Source organism: Poecilia latipinna, unplaced genomic scaffold, assembly GCF_001443285.1.
Source record: "Poecilia latipinna isolate Pla-1442-1.1 unplaced genomic scaffold, P_latipinna-1.0 Scaffold927, whole genome shotgun sequence".
Lineage (NCBI taxonomy): Eukaryota > Metazoa > Chordata > Actinopteri > Cyprinodontiformes > Poeciliidae > Poecilia > Poecilia latipinna.
This window is the reverse complement of record NW_015113543.1, coordinates 174,557-194,543: the sequence shown is the minus strand read 5'-3', so window position 1 is coordinate 194,543 and position 19,987 is coordinate 174,557. Positions and strand designations below refer to the sequence as shown.

General features: G+C 40.7%; 1 protein-coding gene and 1 long non-coding RNA gene across 2 annotated transcripts in view; one reads left to right on the top strand and one right to left on the bottom strand.

Moving 5' to 3' along the window:
• Positions 1 to 164: 164 nt before the first annotated feature.
• Positions 165 to 19,987, bottom strand: part of LOC106957683 (uncharacterized) — a 29,689-nt gene continuing 9,866 nt past the window's right edge. The window contains exon 4 of the long non-coding RNA XR_001427006.1: positions 165 to 947. This is a non-coding gene — a long non-coding RNA (uncharacterized LOC106957683). The remainder of the gene's footprint in view (positions 948 to 19,987) is intronic.
• Positions 768 to 18,395, top strand: arhgap25 (Rho GTPase activating protein 25). Its single transcript, XM_015049104.1, has 11 exons — positions 768 to 851; positions 6,693 to 6,895; positions 7,427 to 7,514; positions 7,674 to 7,787; positions 12,298 to 12,502; positions 14,273 to 14,405; positions 14,494 to 14,567; positions 15,130 to 15,251; positions 16,164 to 16,318; positions 16,764 to 17,311; positions 17,411 to 18,395. The coding sequence occupies exons 1-11, from the start codon at positions 788 to 790 to the stop codon at positions 17,610 to 17,612; spliced, it is 1,908 nt and encodes a 635-aa protein (XP_014904590.1). The 5' UTR covers positions 768 to 787; the 3' UTR covers positions 17,613 to 18,395.

Here is a 19,987-nt window from a genome sequence, read left to right as displayed (position 1 = left end):
TAAAAAAAAAAAAAAAAAAAAAATCTGTATATCTATTCTTTATCTGTGCAATGGTTTGGTAAACTGTACAATATCTAGAGGTATTCTTTAACGCTGAAATGTGTTTTTGGCTATGTTCAGAGAAAAAAAATAAATGTATTTAAAGACATGAAGGCGTACTCTCACTTCTCTTTTTTTTGTGGTCATCTTCCCCATTTTGAAACTTATTTGGTCGATTTCCTCACCAGCCTCTATAAAAAGTTCTCATTTTGTTTGATGATGGAGACCTTTCTGTCGGTGGCGGCGTAGGCTTCCACCTTTTAGAGAAGTGGGTATGCAGATATAGTAGCTGGATGGATTTGTGCCCCTGCAGCCCAAGTGGTGAGGCAACATGCTCTCTGAGCCAGTCATAACAAGAGGCATAAAACCATTTCCTTTAAGAAGACGCTGGTGGTGGTTTCTTCTTCTTTTCTTCTCTTGACACCGGTGAACATTAGTCACTTGAAGACTCTGCACAGCAAATCCACTTCCCCCCCTCCCAGCCACTTGGTCAGCTTCATGAAGACGGGCACTAACATGGAAACGCAGGCGACATGAAGAGATGAGTTACAAGCTGCTACCTGGAGGAAAAGAAAAAAAAACAGAGCAATTAACACACAGGAAACAGGAAGTGTGATCTGCATTATCATCAGTTTGCGTGCTTTAATGTGTGCGTGCGAAAGAGTGTGTGTGTGGCGTGTGTATGTGTGCGTGTTTTAGCAAAAAGGTGCATGTGGGAACTTAAGCACCTTACCTGTGCCGTTGGAGAATGTCTCTGAAACTACCTCGGAACTGGGACTTCAGCACCTTCAAGACTGAGACGGCTCGGATAGGTAAGGCTGGGTGGTGTCGCCGGCTGTCAGACGGAATGCGAGGCTTCCTCTCTGCATGCTTCACACACACTATGGGTAGTTTGAGCAGTTTGTCGTCTAGAAACAGAGAAAAAAACAATGGAAGGTCCTTCATTATTTGCTTCTCTGTTGTCTTTAAGCTTTTGGGATTTGACACACAAGTATGACGTGTGTGTGTGTGTGTGTGAGAGAGAGAGACGTAGACATAAAAAAAAAGACCGCCGGATTGTGCCTCCAGCGTTCTCAATGTGGGTTTCTTCCGTGGTTGAGCCGTCTACGCCGATGATAACCAGATTTACTTTTAGAACCTCACCTGCAACGCAAATCACTGTTATTCATTTTCTACCATTCTCTGTTTTGGACGCGTAGGACTATTTAAAGTGTTTTGCAAGTGGTTCACCATTTCCACGTTTGTGTGTTTTTGCAGAACTGTCTATGCAGAGTATGTCAGAGTCACTGATACCACACTGAGCTGTGTTTGCACAGGGAGAACTCGGTGAGGTAGCTTGCCTTAGTTCCTCTCACGACACAGCGGTTGCAACATCCACACAAGCGGAGGTCCTGAAGCGGCGGCGTTTCTGCCTTCGCTCTAATCGGGTTTTACAATCAGCCCCAACTGGAGGAGGCACAGTGGAAGGAAGTAGCTGCTCTCATTCGTGTTCACTTTATCTACTTCTAAAGTCACTTCCACTGCCAACTGTGTCGTGGTCTTAACTCTTTCACTTTATTGAGGGATACAGTTCTTAAATGCTCATGACCGTCAACTTGTTTCCATCAGACCGTGACGGGTGACTGATTTGTTGACTTAGAAGTTCACTGATGCAGGCTGTCAGCAGGAAACTGATGCAAGAGCTTAGTTTCTGCAAAAGTAGCTCTACCTACCTGTATATATGAGCTTAGAGTGGTGTGTGTGTACTTACACTTGTTTATGTTGCCTGTTTAGGACCTCTTAGCAATCACTTCCGTACCCAGGTTCAAAGGATGCTTTCATCCAGCCCGGTACTGATGCAGTGGAATATTGTTTTTGGGATGACAGGTTGAGTTTCGGGTATGTGGCAAGGCTAGGTGTTGCACAAATGAATGGAAGTCTATACCGTTTCCTTATACGGATAGAAATGAAAACCTGTGTGTGTGTGTGTGTGTGTGTGTGTGTGTGTGTGTAGGTGTGTGTGTGTCTGAACGTATTTGTACAATCATGCTACATAATGTCCTTTCATGAGAATCTGAGAGGTCAAGTTCAGACCTTTGGGAGTGAATGTTGCAAACCTGACACAGGATTTCCTGATGATTTCATTCAGCATTGCAGGAACTGTTCAGTGAATGTTTTGACATTTTGCAACATCCACTTGCAGGTAGACTGTGTGACGTTTATAATAATAATAAAAAAGTTGTTGTTTTTTTACGTAGAAACTGTCATATCATGATGGCATAGTTCAAGATAATCTGAGACAAAATCGAACTCCTCCTCCTCCCAATGCTACTGTTATCGTCTGAAGAAATGCACCGATCAGAGCTAATCAATCAATCAATCAATCAATCAATCAACCTAGAGCACCTGCTGCTAAATGTGCTAATGTTACAGCTTACTGTTAATGGAAAACAGTTATATGCTGTCATCAGTGGTCATGCTAACTAGCCTTAGCTTTGGTGACAGGCTATGTAGTGTTGTACCAGTTGTAGCTTAGCACAGATCAAGCCAGACGGGATGAGCATAGCAGTGATTGACAGAGCTAAGACCCTCCTTCTTGCTCTAATTGGTTGTTTTTGATTAAATTATGCATATTTCATTCATGTACGCGCTGCTAAATATGCTAATGGCAGAGAAACAACTTAATGTTACAGGAAACCATTTATTCATCATCCTCAGTGGCCATGCTGACTGGCCTTAGAATTCATGACAAGCTCTGTTTTAGGAACTCGCTGTAGCGTAGCACAGAGAAAGAGGGAGAGGGTGAGCAGCCTGTACATGAGGCCGATTGACAGCACTAACACCCTCCTCCTGTCTGATTGGTTGTTTCTGACCAAGCTAGAGGAGCTCAGTTTTTTTCACACATTATTTGTAAGTTACATACCCAAGATTTAAATGATTGTTCTTATCCTCTGGTGTCGTTCAAAAGTATTAAAACCCCTTTATCAAACAAATTTTGTGTGTCTTTCTCTTATATTCATGCTGATATATCTAAATAAGAATACTTACTGAATAGAGGAGGGAATATTAGGATAATTTGTTGAAAGGAAAACTACTAGCTGAGCAAGCCACAAAGTTGCCTTGTGCATTATACGAGAGGAAAGATTAAAAAAAGAAAAACCAAACAAACAACCCTATTGCTAACAGAAAGCGGTAGGAAGTCCTGTCTGCAGATTGCCACAAGCCAAGTAGAGAACACAACAGGCTGGTCTGCCCAACATGCAACCTTGTGGCTTACGCACAAAATGCTGCATGTGGTGGACAACTAATACTGCACACTGAACACATTGAGAAACAGGCAGGTGGCAGCATCATGCTGTGGGTCCTATTACTTATTTCTTTACTGAGGGTCAAGGTTAGAGGAAGATGCACAGAGCTCAAAAAACAGCTTTGGTGGAGGAAAAACCTTTTACTGCATGAGACTGAGCTGAAGGTTCTAGACTCTACACAGGCAGCGTAGGAAAAAATTGGTTTCACATGCTAATATGGTGAAAGTACAGACCTACAATTAGTTCATAATCTGTGTTAGTTCATAATTATAAATGAGCATTTATGTACCAACCTGGTAGCAATATGCTCGATGCAGCTGTAATTGCAAACATTTTATTCATAGTGGCTATTCATGCCAACATTTTACATTTTTATTTGTAAACATAAAACAGAAAACCATTCATTATTCTGTTTCAACATCACATTATGTAAGTGTTGCTTTGTGTGATTTAACCCCTATAAAATGCATCGAAGTGTTAGTGTCAAAATCTGACAAAGGTGAAGATGATTACTTTTGCTTGGTGATGTTCCTACAGTTGCTATCTGTTAAAACAGGAAGCAGTCTGACAATGTCGGCTTTTGAAATGCAGCATTCAGTGTCGTGTGTTCCTTTTTTCCTGATGTGTGTGCTTACCGCAGACAAATAATGTGGTTTGAGTAAAGGCAGGGGCTGGGACACCTGTAGAAGTTTAGGAAAGAGAAAACAGCTGAGACATTATGAACAGATGTTTTGTTTTTGTCTGCAAATGCTGAGGTGCTTGATCCTCCATCATGGCCGTCCATAAAGCACAGATAGTTTACATTAGGGATGGATGATGTATGGGCACTAACATCGGTATCAAGGACAAGGATATTAGTCATTAATGATCATGTTTGTATTGGTCCGGTATTGGTCTGATAAATAAAGCTGGGCTGACATTAATAACCAACATTTATTCCCCATTTTGTTGCCTTTGGTTTTTGAAAGGGAAGCAGAGGAGGTTGGTCATGTGATAAGGACGTCGATGGAGTGAAGGATTGTGGGTAGTTTAACTGAAGCAGCGAAGCCATGTGGAAGTCAGCGGTGTGTTTGTCTACTTCAAGGTGTCGAATGGCAGCGAAACATATATAATATCTGTAATTCATGTCAGTTACTGGCCAGAGCAACAGCATGTTGTATATTGATATCAGTCCAAACGTTCATATTGGTGCAACCTAAGTTTAAATATAGAGAAATAGGAATCTAAATGAACAGCATGAAAAAAATATAATATTTACCCCCAATTTTGAAGTGTTTACAACCATATTTACTTGTATCCATATTCGCTGTCCACCTCATTGCTCCAGATCAGCAAACTGCTAAAATTGACTTTATACACTGATGATGGTAAAAACATTGTTACAGGCTAAATAGAGGAGCCACGTTGTGATGACTTCCTGAAGGCAGGAGTTTTTAAAGTGACAGAGGCCCTATTTCAAAGTTGAACTTCTTTTAAGTTATAGAATTTTTTTTAACAACCTAAGTTAACATAGTCACTTGATTGTGCTATAAAATGTCATTATGTGACACAATGCTGCCCCTTTAATGGGCTTCCATGTTTGTCTTAGAGAGGTCAAAGTGATAATGTCAAGGCCGCCGTGACACAGCGGGTCCAGTTTGAAGCCAGGCTGTGTGTGGGGTCAAGGTTTGATCCCAGCACTGTTCAAGTCAGACCAAAGGACTCACAGCCTCGTAGGTGGAGACCTTCAAAGAGTAGAGCGAGCCTCCGGCAGGGATGTTACAACTTCCTGTTTACCCCTGAGCCGCCCTACTTCTTCTTCTTCTTCTTCTTCTTCTTCTTCTTCATCTCCTCTTGTCATCTTGCTCAAGAAGACACGGTGGCTTTGAGAATAACTGAGGGAAGCTGGCTCAGTCTGAATCCATTATCTCCATGGTCCCACCACCCTGGGTGTTATTCAGGCGGTCTCCAACCAACCGTGTCTTCTTATAGCATGTACAATTCCTCCACTTCTTCTTCACTGTCCCTTTAAACCAGCGGGATCCAAACTTTTGTTGATGTCACGTTGAAAGTACAACGGGGGCCAGAGAATGTTTTGTATTTTTACTTTTAATTGTAATAACCAAAACAATTTTATATTATTTTTTCCCCATCTGTTCAACAATAAAGTAAGCACGGAATATTTCAATAAAATAAGGAAGATTTATGTCAACAAGGGATCTGTAAATAATTGTAGATTTAAAACATAAAAAAGCCTCTTGCAGGTTTACCAGAGTAAAAAAAACAAACAACAAATCATATTCTACACTGGTTTCCAGTAATAAGAACAGGAAATGGCTCAGTCTTGTTTTATTTTGCCAAGTGTATTAAATGACCGAGCCTAAGTCTGCAATTTTGGTTGCTTGTTGCCCCTTTTACTGTTCAGATTCAATTCAAAGTAAAATCCTGGATAAATACTTTGTGTTGCACATTACGCTCTGCAAAATCACAAATTGCAACGGAGTCTTTTTTTTCCTAATTTCTAGTGCGACTATCTTATTACACTTGAATTAAGACAAAACTAACTTGTAACTAGTAACTATTCAGCAAGATATAGAAGTTTGTTTAATGTCAATAATTCTAGTTCTGTTGGCAGATTATTTTCCTTATTCAAGGCATTTATTTCCACAAGAAATTACACCAAAAATACTTGAGACGGTTTTGTTTTCGCAGTGCATTCGACCATTCTAAGACTTTTAATTGTCTGTAACTTTTTTAAAAGCCTGGCATCAGTGGAAATTGAACCAGACATTGTTTTTAAATGCCTTTCTGGATCCAACTGCCTGGCAAATTTACACCATTCTTGAACTGTGATCAAGGGCCGCCCCAAGTTCGTTGCTGATGGCCCATGAGCTGCGCTTCGGACACTCCTGCTGTGAACCTCCAGATAACGGCTTCCTAAGCAGTAGAGCTCTTTAACTTGTCATAGTTTTCCTGGAAGGTTCATGCTTTAAAATGTTAATCATACTGAAGTGTTAATACATCAGGCTTGATGTGCAACGACGACGGCCCGGTCGGGGCCGATGGTCTGACCTCTCACCGGCTTTTTTCTGATCACCACTTGTTTCTACAGAGCAATCAGAGCTGAGCTCGCGCAGCTCTCAACAGGAAACAGCTCAGCTAACAGCATCAGCAGCTTCCTTTCAGCTTCGACTGAACAGAAATAGGTTGTAGTCAGTCAGCGCTGATGCATATTCATACAAGAGAAGAGGAAGTGCCGGCGGCGCAGCTGAATGCCCCCCGGGTGTTTTGATAGTATTTTGCAGTGTGGAGGGCGGGGGGTGGCAGAGGTTTGCACGGCAGGCCGGTAACACTTTCACCGAGCGCTTTCTTGTGGTGTCGCGGCAGCCCGATCCAAGAGCGTGATTCCTGGAGAGGGGGCCCCCGGGTCGGGCTCGCCGTGCTCCCCCAGGTCCATGGAGATGCCCCTGAAGGCCGGCTGGCTCAAGAAGCAACAGAGGTCGTTGGTGAAAAACTGGCAGCAGCGCTACTTCGTGCTAAGAGGAAGCACTCTGACCTACCACAAAGATGACAAAGAGACCACTGTGCAGGTGGGTGGCAGTCCCCAAGCTTTACCAGAGCAAAAAGTATTAGAATGTCGATAGAATATGTTGTAATTGTCAAGTAAAATGAAAAAAACTTTTTAAATATTTATCTGTTTATTCTGTTGAGCTTAGCTGTGTGTGAGATGTACTTTTAATCATTTCCAATCAACACCACAAACATTTTTAGCTGCCTTAACACACTTCCTGGACACAAATTACTGATGCTTGAGATGCTTGACTTTGACTTTGTGTATTCCTGACCGTGTAAAATGCATCATGTAGCTGATCGTGTGCTGGCTAGAAGTGGACGAGTAACGTGAAACCACAGCCACTAATAATTGCATCAAAAACTTTAATTTTCTCAACCTTGGCTGCTAACAGCTGTATGTGAACGCAGATGGTTAGGCTGTAGGAAGCTGAGAAAGTCTGCTCAAAATATAAATATCTCCTTTCACGTGTAATGTAAATATGAGGCTAAAATACGAGGTTTTTTAATATCACTTCTACTTTGTTTGGACTCTTCTTTCTGGCCAACAGGGAGTCATCCAGCTGCGCTTCAGTAAAGTCAACGAACTCACACCAAGTTCAGATGATGCTGGAAAGTACCTCTTTGAGATCACACCACGTAAGCGTTTAATAAACCCTGATGGAGAATGCTTTTGTTGCAACGCTAAGAAATTTTGGAGACAAATTTTGTCGCAAGACTTTCTGCATTATAAAAAAAAACCCACTGTAACATCTGCAAAATTGTTCACGAGGGGAAAAAATGACTGAAATGTTTCAGATTCGACCGGAGACAGAGAGCGGTGTCCGTACGTGCTCATGGCTAGCTCCCAAAGCGATCTGGATGACTGGGTCCGAACGCTGCGCCGAGTCATCGGAATGCCGACGAGTGCAGGTCGGTGGAAATCTTTGACTTTCCGAAGCGATTCAATGCTCAAGCACACGCTCAGTGACAAAAAACAGCTATCGAGTTAAGAAACTGGAAGGAGTAGTCGGATTGAGACATCACTTTTTTGCTGAGTCGGGTTTTGGACAGAGCTGACGAATCCTGGAAGGGCACCAGAGGTCACAGGGGGCATCATGGCTGAAAGAATAGTGTTTACAGGCAGCTCAACAGATATTTCGTGTTATTTTGATTTTGGTGCCTTAGACTCTCATTGTGTTACAACTAAAACAGATTTCTCAATATTGGCAAAAATTTCAATCAAAAATGTAAAACATGATCTTGGTTCTTTCATTTAAAGCAAAAAAGGTAACAATTATTGCAACAGCTGTTAAAAATGTATGTATATAAATATAATGCATTAATTATGATATATGTACTCTGGTTTCTATAATGTTTGTTATTTTGGTTTTAATTAAACCAATACTAAACACTCCATACATTCACTAACTTTTTACTTTCCAAGTTTCTAACACAAGTATATATGCTGCCAGGATTACCTTATTTTCTCTTTTCACATGTTTTTATGTCCATGTTGCTTTATGCATTTCTGCATTTTTTTTAATTTGTGGATGACTGCCACCATCCACAAAATGGTGTTTTGCCTGCCACCATGTATCTGGGAGAAATTATTTCCATTTATTTTCAAAGAGGGGTTCTGCTATCAGAACTCAGTATCTTACTTGTGGAAGTTTTCTCAAAGTGAGATTGCAATAAAAACTAGAACTTGTGTTAGCATAGAGCTAATTTCCAAAACCATAGAGAGTAAAGTGTAAAATAAGATAGAACACAATCTATCTGATGGTGCGGAAATGATAACTGCTCTATGCTGTCATCACATCCTGATCGTGATTGTTGCCATGACACAAACAGAACAAGGAAAGGACACAACTTTACAGGTCAGGGATTGAGAGATCACCGTGAGAAAGCCTTAGCTTCCAAAACTCTCGCTCAAAACCTTTCGATTTTCAAAGATAAATTTAATAAAGGAGGAAAAAAAAAAACTTTGAAGAGGATAGAAACCAGTGTTTCTCCACCCTGGTCCTCACCGCCCCCCTGCTCTGCATGTTTTTGATGTACCTCTATTCCAGAAAAGCTGATTCAAATGATTGCAGGACCATCAAGTACTGCAGAAGCCTGTTAATCACTCAGAAATACAATTCAGGTGTGTGGCAGAAGGGAAATACCTAAAACATGCAAGACAGGGGGGCGGTGAGGACCAGGGTTGAGAAACACTGATCTAAACCTTTGCTGAACTTTTAAACTTTCAAACTCAATACAGGGTGTCAAAGTCATGACTTATTTTGCCCAAGATTCTCATCTAAAGAGTTGAATATTTGCCGTTTCTGGCTGCCTTGACTACGTCAAAGGCAGTCAAATTCCTGCCTTTGACGCTTGGTGATGGTCAAATGAATATCTGCACACATCAGTCCCTACACATAAAATAATGTGGACTCACTCTTTGAAAATGTTCCAGCTGTTCAGCATCTCATTCATTGCCTGCTTATGTTCTCTGGACGACCCATGAAAGAGCTGAAGACGCATCACAACCTTCACTTATATCTAGCCATTTGGAAACAGTGGCGACCCCAAGGGGTGGTCATGCAGTGCCCTGAGCATCATAGAAAAAAAATAAAAATTATAAAAAAATATATATACATAAGTTCTATATATCTAGCCACATTGATACACTGATAACTTGGCATGCAACAGTAGGAAGCTGGAATCAAACTCACAACCCTTAGCATCCATGCGGTATAGTCACCCAAGTGTGTTGCTTTATATTACTTCCTTCCATAGTTAGTTAGCTCTTACGCAACAGCTGCATGAACTATTTGAACTGCTAACTTAGCAAGTAACAAACTCAACAGATGTTTTATTTTTTAAATAGTTCCAAATTGCAAACATGCTAACCAAAATAACTGGTACCCTCATCACTAAACCACAGGTGAAATATTTTACCGTGAAGATGACATGTGGCTAACTGTTCAGCAGGGATTTGACTGCAGCTAGCTTCTCTGATGAGCCAATTCAGAAAAACCGTGACAGAAACCCCATAACGGCTCCAGCACACGCAATTTCACATATTGACAATGTTGTTTGGCTAAAATAGGCACCAACAAACTCAAACTCAACAATGGTGAGCTACTGTTGCTAAGGTTGCCAGTGAAGAATTAGCTTAAACCGGTATTAGCATAAGCTCATGTTAATTTCTCCTTCCTTCTACAAACTCACTTCTATAAAATTGTTTACAACAGATAATTACTTCACAGAAGTTTGCTCACAAAAGAACAAACCTACCCTCTAATATGAACTCAGAGAGTTTTTGAACAATAGATGTTTGTGTACATTCTTCATTGTGATAAGCAAAGCTGACAGCTTATACAGTAATTATAAATGTGACATTTCATGCAGAGGCTAATGACACCATTCTCTTGTATTTATAAATGGAGTGATATATTGTTATAGTAAACGAAGAGCTGTTTGTTGAGTAAGCTCATGATATTCAGTTGCTAATTTGAGTCAGTGTTGAAGGTCAGAGTTTTCATTGTTCTCTTTTCCATTCTGCAAGTTTTCCTTTTAGAGTACAGCTGGATTTATAGAGGTTTACACAAACAAAGGTGGATTCTAGCTACTAAATAATTAGCTAGTGGTTGCTCTGGATTTTGCAACGAATTAGCATCAAATAACAAACCAAAGATGCAAACACAACAATTACAAGTCAAGAACTTCAAAGACTCTATCTGTAAGTACTTGCAGCAAACAACAAATTCAGTTTGGTTTATTTATGTAGGACTAATTAACAAAAAATCTCAAATCAAGGCATTTTGTAAAAGACAGTTTCAATTCAGTCACACATACTTTCCAATTAGTCCTAGTTATCAAACAGTGCTTTAAGCTCAGTTTATTCAAATTATTTTATAAAGTTTTCTATCTGAGTTATTGACCCAAACAAAGTCCTATTTGAGGTTTACCACAAGCCTTCAGAGAGGCGGAGCAAATGTGTAGAAGAAGATGCTCTCAGATGTTATCAAATATAACATGTTGTTGCTGAACACTAATACTGCACACTACACTGGAAACACTTTTCTTCATCGGGGACATGAGGGTTGAGGAGGAATGAAGTCTAATACAGAGCAGTGGTAAATGTAAAACCTGTTGGATGCTATAAAAAAGACTGAGGCAGAAGTCTTCTAATCTGACTGAGCTTCCACAAGCTTTTTTTAAATTAGTATAAAATTTTATAAATTTTTTTTCAAAATTTTGCACATCGAAAATCTCTCGTCAGCTACGTCCGCTAGGCAGCAAAAAGACTGACTGAATTAGGAGCAGCTTGAAAAACATAACTAAAAACAAGGAACCGCTTTTATGAAAGCAATCAGAATCTTAATTCTGGCTAAATGCTTAAAATAAAGAGTAGTGTGGGTGTAGCCAGTGAGCACAACGACAAAACAGACTTCAAATCCTCTCTACACGTTTGAGACACAGGCTTTTCTACCTGTTAGCCTCTACCAACTACAACTGGACTTCCAGTGTCTTTACAAAAGGCAGCTACACTGCGCTTTTAAAAATAACTGTTTTCTTGTCTATATTCACAACAATAAGGGGAAGTGGGGAAAAAATAGAGTGGACAAAAACACCCATGAGAGTCACATGCTATAACTCAATAGAGTTACAGCTGCCATAAAGTATTTGCCCCTTTCTAGATTATAAAGTTGAGGCTTTACACATTTGTTAAAACTGTCACTACAATGTGACGGTATGAGACAGATAATCCGTAAAAAAAATAATAAATAAACCCCCTCTTCCTCTTCCCAACAGTCCTATTGCCATCTGCAGAAATACGCTGCTCAGTCAGACAGAAAACCAGAATCCGTTCATACTCTCCCTCTTGTTCTCTGCTACACTGAAGCTAGTTCACCACAACATAGCCTGCAATGACTGCTAATGCTAGTTAGCATGGCCACCAACGACAGCGGATAAAGAGTTTTCCTGTAATGATAAGTTGTTTCTCCGCCATTAGCACGTTGAACTTGTGGTACACAAGAGTGACTGACAGAGATTAGACCCTCCTCCTGGCTCTGATTGCTTGTTTTTGATCGGGAGCGATGCGTTTCTTCAGATGGCAATAGAAGCGTTGGAAGAAGGCAGAGAAGAAATTCTTTTGCAGATATATATATATATATTACTGACTTGATATTTTAAGCTCAAGTAAACTTGAGCTTAAAATAACAACTATCATTCACCATCACAATATCGTGTCGGATTGATGTTAGCTCTACGTCAGATGGACCATATGGGACACCTGGCAATACTTTTACGTTTTTCCGTCACAGGGATCAATAGGATGTGGACTTTTGAGTTCTTTTTGATAAGCAGTGGTTTTCATCTTTCATGCTAGTTTTGCCCACTCTCTTCCTTGCTGAATGATGAACTCTGACCTGTGCTCCCTCTCCAACAGTGTTCGGAAAGAGTCTCATTGACACTTTAACATATGAGCAGCGCTTCGGGCCTCACACAGTACCAATCCTGGTACAGAAGTGTGCAGAGTTCATCATAGAGCACGGGCTGGAAGAGGAGGGAATCTTCCGCCTTCCCGGTCAGGACAACGCCGTCAGACAGTTTAGAGATGCCTTTGACGCAGGAGAAAGGCCTTCCTTTCCGAGGTAATGCGCTGACGACTCAATGCATATTCACAATGTTGTCAGAACTTCTACGGATAAAAATGTGGTTGTGACCAAAGTACGCTAGAAATTTCTGTAGCATGCTTAAGACTACCCTGTGTAGAAAATCAATGAGAAGGAAGCCACTGCCTTAAAAGGAGACATCAGCATCAACGTTTCATGTAGAAGAGAGAAAAAAAACAAGGAGGAAAGAGAGAGAAGTAGAAAGAGACTGAAAGATTTCGGAGTTCTCTGAGCTGAGGGCGAGGCCACATCCTGTTCTAGTCTACAGTGCTGTCAGAGGAGCTTGTGATGTTGAGTCTGTCAGAATGTCCGCTTGTCCCCAACGTTCTGCCTGAACTCTCTAGCATGTCAGGGTAAAAAGCTGCAGCCAGGGTCAAAGGCTCTAAAACCACCAGTAAAACAGGTTGAGTCTAAGGGAGCAAAACAGAAGGCGAGAAAATGATGTGGTCTTTACCAGGTTCTATTATTTAAAACACTGGCATATTTAGGAAGCAAAGAGGAAGCCAAAATAGATACACAGTGTGTAAATAGAAAACCCAAAGTACACACACAATTCAGTAAAATGCAAAGTCATCTATAGCAGGTCATTTTACTGCTAAACAATCCCACATCATCATCTGCTGTGTTTTTCAGTGGGTGTGATATCCTGTGCTTGGGTTTCTTTAATCTTGTCACTCATTTTTTTTAAATAAATTTAGACGGAGCTCTGAAGCAGTTCTGGTGCCATATTCTTTTTTTAAAAAGAAGAGTCTCTCTTCCAGAATGTTTCCAAACATGTCCAGCCGTTTTCCAGTTGCTCTGTCAGGAACTTTAACACCGAACTTAATTGACGACTGCACAGTCTAGGAGACTTTAAACTGTCTTGTGATCCAATCAGATTAAGTAATAATCTGAAATGACTCCCAATTGTGAACCAAGTTCAAATCGTCTGGAGCAGTGGGGCCCTGTGTGCGCAATTATTGTGCTGCGCTTGTTACGGTCTAATGAACTGGACCCTACGGAAGCAGCTTTGAGTGTCCAAACAAGCACTATAAACATTTTATGCATCACTATTATTACAAACTTTCTATCTTCAACAGTGCGTCTACTCCTGTTTAGATGATAATAAGTAGATTAACACAACGTTACATTGTGCATTCTCGTTTGGTTTTCTCTGTGCTGTTATTGCAGGCTTGTCAAGCAAACTGTTTTGGCTCGACCCTGAACAAATTTTGGATTTGGTTCAAATTCTAGACAGTATCAAAAGTATCAAATTATTTGAACCTACCTTGCAAAGCCTCTCCAAATCTATCTCTTGTCCACAGCCATCTTTATCAAACCATAAAGATGGATGTGGGCGTTCGCTGTAATGAGTAATAATTACAGCAAACGTACAGCGAGTAATATAATGCATTAACTATTCATTATATTACTCGCTGTAATGAGTAATGCAGTAATGACCTGCTTTCAGGTCATTACTGCATTAAGTATTTGAAACCTGGTAGACCATGTGTTTTAGGGTTTTTTTCTATTACCATGACAATGTTTTGTCATCTACATTTTAGCAACACTACCAATACATCATCATAACAATGCTTGTTTAAAAGTCTCCAAACATATTTATATAACTTTTGTATGAGTAAAAGTCTTGAGAAGGCATTTGAAATCCACATTAGCATAAAATCACCCAGCAACACTTACCCTTTTATAATGTTGGATTGTTTAAATGGACAATAATGAGATCACGCTCACTGAATATTGTTTCCACAGTGACACAGATGTCCACACGGTGGCGTCGCTGCTCAAACTGTACCTGCGTGAGCTGCCTGAACCTGTGGTGCCGTGGTCTCAGTACCAGGACTTTCTGGACTGCACTAACTTGCTGGATACAAGGAGCAAAGAGGTGTGCTGCTACGACGGTGAATGTGTCGGCAAATTCAGCCTTAAATATTTGAAACAAGCTTTGACCTGTGGTTGATATGTCCCTGCAGGACTGGGAGAAGCTGGAGCAACAAGTAGCTCTTCTCCCCAGAGCCAACTACAACATTCTCAGTTATGTCTGTCGGTAAGTAGCAGTAATAATAATGATTAGAAACTTGATTTAAAAAAGGGACAGTGCACAACTCAAACATAAATGCCACAATTTGAGACGTACCAGATTAAAGCCATAATTCCCATCTGCAATCGTGACCCTCACACCAGATGGGTAAAAACAGCTGCCACGCACAAGTATTCATCCCCATTGAACTTTTCACATTTTTGTCCAGTGATATGCAAGGTTCATTGATTTCATTGGCATTTTAAGGGATGGGCTCAACCCAACACGGAGCATAATTGTGGTTTCAGCTTCCAGGTTGAACTTTCTAGTGACCTGCATATTGCACATTAAATCTGAGTCAGACTGGGTGGGGAGCATCTGATTCTCAGTTGACTTAAGGTCTGGCTTCATAACCTTACTGTGCGTTAATCTCCTCAGAATTATGCAATACTTTGGGTTTCTCACCTAAAGTCCCGATAAAATATGTTTGTGGTTGTGATATGGTAACGTGATAAAGTTCAGGGGATGTGAATAGTTTTCCTGTGTAATCCAGACATGCTAACGGCCAGACACATGCCGTCCTTGTCAGGTTTTTATTTCAGGTGCAGCAACACTCCGATGTGAATAAGATGAACGTGGAGAACCTGGCAACTGTGATGGGAATCAACCTGCTCAAACCTCAGCTAGAAGATCCGATGACCGTTATGAAGGGTGAGAACATCTTAAAACTCACTGGCCTCCCTTACGTTCTCACAGATCTTGTCACTGTAATTCAGCACTGAAATTATTTATTGGTGTTTTGGCTTTAAACTGTTGTGACCTCTGCAAATGTTATGCAGAAGCCCTTGAAATAATTCTGACTCTTTGGGAAAACAAAATAAGAAAAAAAAAAAAAAAACTTTGGTATCTGTTAACTTGCAACATAAAAACATTACCAGCAGCCACAAGTGAGCTAAGCCGGTTCTAAGGTTCCCTCAAACCATCAGGGGCCTCCCATGAATGCTAGAGTTTTAACACCGGCAGTAGATCTAAATTTTTATTTCTGTTTATTTACAATGCAATACCATTACATTTGACAAATTCAGTAATGTTCAAGTATGGTAAATTGCTTAACATTTCAAATTAAAAAGAAATGGGAAATGTATTTAGCAAAGTGTGAAGTACAATATAATATATATATATATTTATTATTTTTTTTTTTTAATTGTTGTGTTACCATAGAAACAATCTGGTCCTACAAGTTCAAATTTTCAGCCCAGGCTAACAGTGTGTTCACATCAAACGTGTGTTGAGCGTCAGGTGTGTCTGGTTTACATTCAAAGTCTTTGTGGTGGCGTGTCGAGGGCCGTTGTGGCACGTTTCGAGCATCTAGCGTGGCGCGATAGGGTTACTGGTGTGAACGCACTATAATAAACTCCACTCCCTCCTCAGATTCCACTAAATCTGTCTTTAAACGCTGTTAAAGGTGTTGATACTCCTGACAGCAAGATGGGGCCCCAAGTCTAATTCTGCTTGAGGCCCCATTCAACCTTGCGTCCACCCAGGGAACGACAAAGTTCTCAAAAGTTTGATGAGGAAACACTCAGAAGACAATTTGTTACATTTATCTGATTTTCTTCACAGCGACTCCTCAGATCCAGAACTTGATGAGAGTGATGATCAAGCAGCACGAAACTCTGTTTCCTGTCTCCAAAGACGTTCTTCCAGCTTCCCCTTCAAACAAGGCTGACAGTCAGAAGAATGCCCCTCGGAGCTTTGTGGGCTGGGAATCTGCCGAGGTATGGACTAGACTTGCATAACACAGGTTGCATCATCACCTTCCAACCATCACATTTAAGACACACAAATCGCTTTCAGCTGTATCTGTTATTGACGCATTTTATTACCGAGGGAATCAGGCTTCTTGCTGCACCTCTTATGCTACCTGCACCCTGAGGGTAGTATCAATAGATGTTAGTGGGTTGGTGAAGTCTTGTTCTGTTGAAATTGTGATGCTTTGTTGATTCAATAACAAGGAGTGTGGAAAGAAATACTGTTTTTGGTGCTTTTGGAGACCAGAACCAAATAAATTCTAATGTTGTTTATGTTTGGATTAAAATAAAGCTCGCTGTCCAGCCAACTGTTCATGACGATGAACCACATAAAAATTTCTCCTCCTCTGTTCCAAAATGTCTAATTTATTGACCACATGTGGTTCAAACTAACCTTATCTGTTTTGCTCAGCTGGGAGATGCGTCTATGTCTGAGTCTCCAGAGGAGGAGGAGGACATCGACAGTCCAGGTCCACTAAGAAGCGACTTCCTCCACAAGCCGGTCGTCCAGGACCCGACGTCGCCCGGCGCGGACGACTGGTCCAGCAGTCCCCGCAAGCGCACCCAAACCCTGCCCACCTTCAACTGCCCCCTCACCGGGATGGCAGCCAAGGCGGACGCCCTCAACAGGTGGAGCCGCATCCACGAGAGCGGCGAAGAGAAGAGCGGGACTTTGTCTGAGGACATTTTCAAAATCCTGGACCTGCGGACTTCGGGGTCGTTTTTCGGAGGAACTCAGATGAGCGTCCAGGAGGATGGGAGCAGGTTAACAGAGCGGAGGGGAAGTGACCACACGAGTTCTTCTTCCACCACCGCCGCCCAGAAACCTGAGAGCAGCCTTCAGCCTGCGCGGGTGCTGACTCACCAAAAGAGCGTGGACAGCCTGATGGCGAACAGAGCGGTGCAGCAGGTCAACAGCAAGCCAAATCAGAAGGAGGACCCTGAACAGCTTGCTAAAACGTAAGTTCAGCCGGTAGTTAGAACTTTCTTAATGTAAAACAAGCATTCCCACATGCCTACTTCCCATATGAACAGACTATCTCTCTCTGATTCCTGCAGGATGGAACAGCAGAACAAGGAGCTGAAGGCCGCTGTGGCAGAGCTCCAGGCTGCTCTGGAGGCAGAGCGCCGCCGTGTGGCTGCTCTAGAGATCTGCTTGAAGAATGCAGAACGCAGCAGAGACCAGGCCCAGAAACGCAACGACGAGCTGCAAAGAGACATTCAGCAATTCCTCGTCCGAGAAAAACAAGCTTCAACTTAAAAAAGAAAAAAAGGAGCTTGTCCGATAGTCTGTATTTTCTAAGTCTGATAACATTACCAGAGCTAATTTAATAGCGGCAGTTTGATACTGCTGGAATATTTTATTAGAGATAAGTTATCGGTTCATGTGCTTGTGCTTCTAAGAAAAGTCTTATTGTCTTAAGAGGTTTTATACTTGAGAAGATGCATCCTTACCGTTCAGAGACTGTTATCTGGGGCAGCATTGGCAGAGCGCAGGGGGCAGGAAGAGCCACACCTGGAAGTAATGAATTTAACACATGACTGGGCAACACGACTCTGAAAGCCATCTAATCAGATTCAACAGGACTGCGTAAAAGCTGCTGTCTATGTCAATATCTGTCTCTTCTTTTGTAAGTTAGTGAAAAGCACAAATTAAAGCTTTTTTAATGAATATGAATATTATTAGACATAAGGGCAGGTGTGGATTTATATTTTTTCAATAAATTATGCACAGTTTACATGTCAACTTTAAGAGTTCACATCTGCCTGATGAATCTGTTTAACGTGAAATAAAGCTCAGCTCTCCCTGTTGCGTTTTTATTTCATTTGTTGTGTTGCATCTCTTATCCTAAGCAATAGTTAAGAAAGAGTAGTTTAAAGGTATCAGTCAGGGGAACGATACAAACATTTCCAAAAACCTTGTGCCAGATGTTTTATCGTTTAATGAAAGCAAACCTTGAATAATGGGCCACAATTTCTAACAGTGTTTTGTGTGGAAACAATACCACACCTACATGTTGAATAAAACATACTGTGCATTTTTGTGCGTGTTTGTGAATTAAATTATTTTGTAAACTGTTCCAAATACCAGTCAGAACTTTAAGGTTGGAGTTTAACTTTACAGAAAACAGCATCAACACCCAAACTAACTAAGGAATCTACTTCACAAGACAAAAATGGAATGGCCTAGACAAAGTCCAGAACTAAATGTGACAGATTATTTTTAATGCTTTGATAAAGGTGGCTGTGGACAAGAGACAGATTTGGAGAGGCTTTACAAGGTAGGTTTGAAAAAATATTTCCAAGTAAAAATGGATGGATCCCACCAAACAAGACAGAAAACAAATCAAAATGTACTTCAAGAATTTTATTCCACGTCAGATTAGACTGTTTTGTTTTTAACAACATATGTCACATTAACAGAAGTCTCGTTTTTCATATCACAAAACCTTGTCATTTAAAATGGGACTTCGGAGATCCACTGTAATTTTACCCCAACTTTCATTTCATCACACTGTTTTTGATTTCTAGACATGTTTATCAGTATTTGTGCTCTGTGGGCATAATTGAACAGCTGTTGTCAGCAAGAAGTAATACATTACTTCATGCTGCAAACTCATTATCAAATGGAAGAACAAAAAAATTGCTCTAACTGTAAACATCGGGGAGATTTCAGCAGCTGCACAACTAATGTCTTTCCCCCAGGCACAGTTGGAAAAGTCATAAACAGAGACTGAACACATTAACCACAGACAAGATAGCACTTGAAGGTTTGTGGATATGTAATTAGAAGGCAAGTGGGGCTTAAAATTACTGTTTTTTTTGTTGTTTTTTTACATTATTTTGCTGTTCCACTACCCTAAAACATGAATGGATGTTTTAAAATCTTCAAAAGATAAAACATGCAATAAGCATTGCATTGTTTTTCCAGCTTTATTACTGACTATATGCATGCACCATGATGGTCCATGATGGTCCATGATGGGCTTTTAACATGTTAACCATGCTATTATTTTAAAAAGATTAACGTGTCAATATTACATAATGCAGATTAATCGCATTACCTAAAAAGAGGGTTACACAGTTCAAAGAATGCGACCAACAATGCAGAGTCGCAAACACGAGTGAAAAGATGAGAAAGGAGAATCAGACTGGTGAACTCAGCGGCAAATTTGGCTTCAAAAAACACAGCGGTTACAAATCGCGTCCCGTACACAGAGGCCATAGACCTAGATAAGTCCGTCCCGACTTCGAATCCTGTCCTCGATTCCTTTCCCACATGTATTTCCCCTCTTCCTGTCAGATTACTGGCAAATAAAATTTAATACTGGCAAAAAAAACTTAAAAACAAAAAAAAAATTAAAAATACTGCGATGGACGTTTGGATAAAACCAGGATGGTGTGCAGCTTTCTACTTATTGAAACGGTGAATTTTCTTTCTACCAAAGCACAACCAGTGTCCTCATTTCTAAACTACAATTGAAACAAATTGACCTATTTTAAACATGAAAATCTGGAAAATTTAGATGCTTGGTTTGAGACAATAAAACATTTTTCGAAAACGTGCAATTGTGATTAATCACAGCACTAGTGTGACTGATCTGATTCAATTTTTTAATCAATTGACCACACTAC

Excerpts from the sequence above, each read along its gene's own strand:
- arhgap25 (XM_015049104.1), top strand. The coding sequence starts at position 788 with ATGTCTCTGAAACTACCTCGGAACTGGGACTTCAGCACCTTCAAGACT. Across the intron at positions 7,515-7,673 it reads CCTCTTTGAGATCACACCAC|ATTCGACCGGAGACAGAGAG; the intron begins GTAAGCGTTTAA and ends GAAATGTTTCAG. Across the intron at positions 14,568-15,129 it reads ATTCTCAGTTATGTCTGTCG|GTTTTTATTTCAGGTGCAGC; the intron begins GTAAGTAGCAGT and ends CGTCCTTGTCAG.